Raw genomic sequence first — 1505 nt, 5'->3', positions numbered from 1 at the left:
GCGCCCACGACTACGCACAGAATACCTCCCAAACATGTCTGCGTATAGATTATGTGACACCAGACATACAAGCAGTTTCGCACAAATATAAACTTATATCATGAAAACATCCCGACATCCGAGTCATTGGTCGACTTGGCTCCAAGCCACCGCAGATACACCACACGATGAGTAATCATATCTCGTAGTACCGGGTCAATGATTAGTTCATCTAGAATCCAGAACCTACCTTGAAGCGCTTGTCCTGTAGTACTTTCTTGATAGCTACGGTTTCGTTTGTTTTGACTAGGCGAGCTTGGAACACCACACCGAACGAGCCATTTCCCACGACATTAGGCTCTGTGTATTGGACTTCCTTGCTATCGCCGCCGGGTGTGGTCGCGACTACGGTCGTGATCTTAGCCCCATCCTTTTCTGCTTGAAGATGTGAGGGTGCATGGACCATGAAACTATGAATCACCGGTTTGAACCGCTTGGCCTGTGTACCAGTGCAGCTACGAGTGAATTCAATCCACATTAGTACTATGCACGTGAATATAAGGCACATAGTTGACATTCACCGACGGGGAAAGTCAGTGAAACGGATTCACTATAAAAACAAATTGAAGTGTGTAGATATGTCTATATAACAACGACACCCGTGGCTTACCACAGCCACACACATAACTACACACGTGGATCACTGTACTATGCATTCAATTGGACAAGCGCAGAGCATGGTACACATACAGGTACATATATACACCCGCCGATAAGTTAGCAACTATTCTGTCAGGTACGTATGCTACAATTCATCTGTGCATCTCAACCATCACCGCACATTATGAACTAACACGGTTAAAACCTCACTTCTTCCGGGACATCTCAACATACGGGATACGCGCATGCCGTCAGACACATCGTTAGAGCCATTAGAATCGCTCGCCACAGATGTGGTTCGTCGTCTCTCGTTGGCTTCCACTTTCAAACTCTATTAGACATACAGAAGAAGTCACCAAAGAAAAAGAAAAATCGGGATTGGTTTGTAAGTCACTCGATAGACGAACCGTGTTCTAGCCGAGAGCATGGTTGTAGTGAATGTACGGGTTCTTTGATAATTTTGCGAGCGTTTACACACGACATCACTACATTATACTCTCAAGCCAATCGACCGGTGCAGCTTCACGGGGTACCCATAACTCGCTAGAGGCAGCTTAATAACCGACTACTTGGTATGTCATGGTGATGCCAACAACACTGCATGATTGCCTAATAAATCAAAAGATTAGATGCGTTGCTGTATTGTTGGCACGCTTCAATTTTTTGGATACCGATATGTTATTAATGCAGCATAAAGCTAGTTCATCCCAGCGAACTGCCGAATTGCTATACATACGTGTGTATGATATAACAAGGCATTGCATTCCAAAATTAAAATGGTTGATTTCATATACGATAATGCACACGTGCACTGATGTCTTCGATCCATATCTTACTGGTGCATATATTATGATAATCACATGTAC

General features: G+C 44.1%; 1 protein-coding gene across 1 annotated transcript; it reads right to left on the bottom strand.

Annotated features, from left to right (window-relative positions):
* Nucleotides 1-229: 229 nt before the first annotated feature.
* Nucleotides 230-445, bottom strand: SARC_15690 (hypothetical protein; the record flags this gene model as incomplete). The annotated part of the gene is made up of 1 exon (XM_014290196.1): nt 230-445. A coding segment is annotated over one exon (216 nt), but the record flags the coding sequence as incomplete, so codon positions are not given.
* Nucleotides 446-1505: the final 1060 nt, after the last annotated feature.

Source organism: Sphaeroforma arctica (genome assembly GCF_001186125.1).
Source record: "Sphaeroforma arctica JP610 unplaced genomic scaffold supercont1.6561, whole genome shotgun sequence".
Taxonomy (NCBI): domain Eukaryota; class Ichthyosporea; order Ichthyophonida; genus Sphaeroforma; species Sphaeroforma arctica.
The sequence above is the reverse complement of the archived record's forward strand: the minus strand, read 5'-3'. Positions and strand labels throughout refer to the sequence as shown.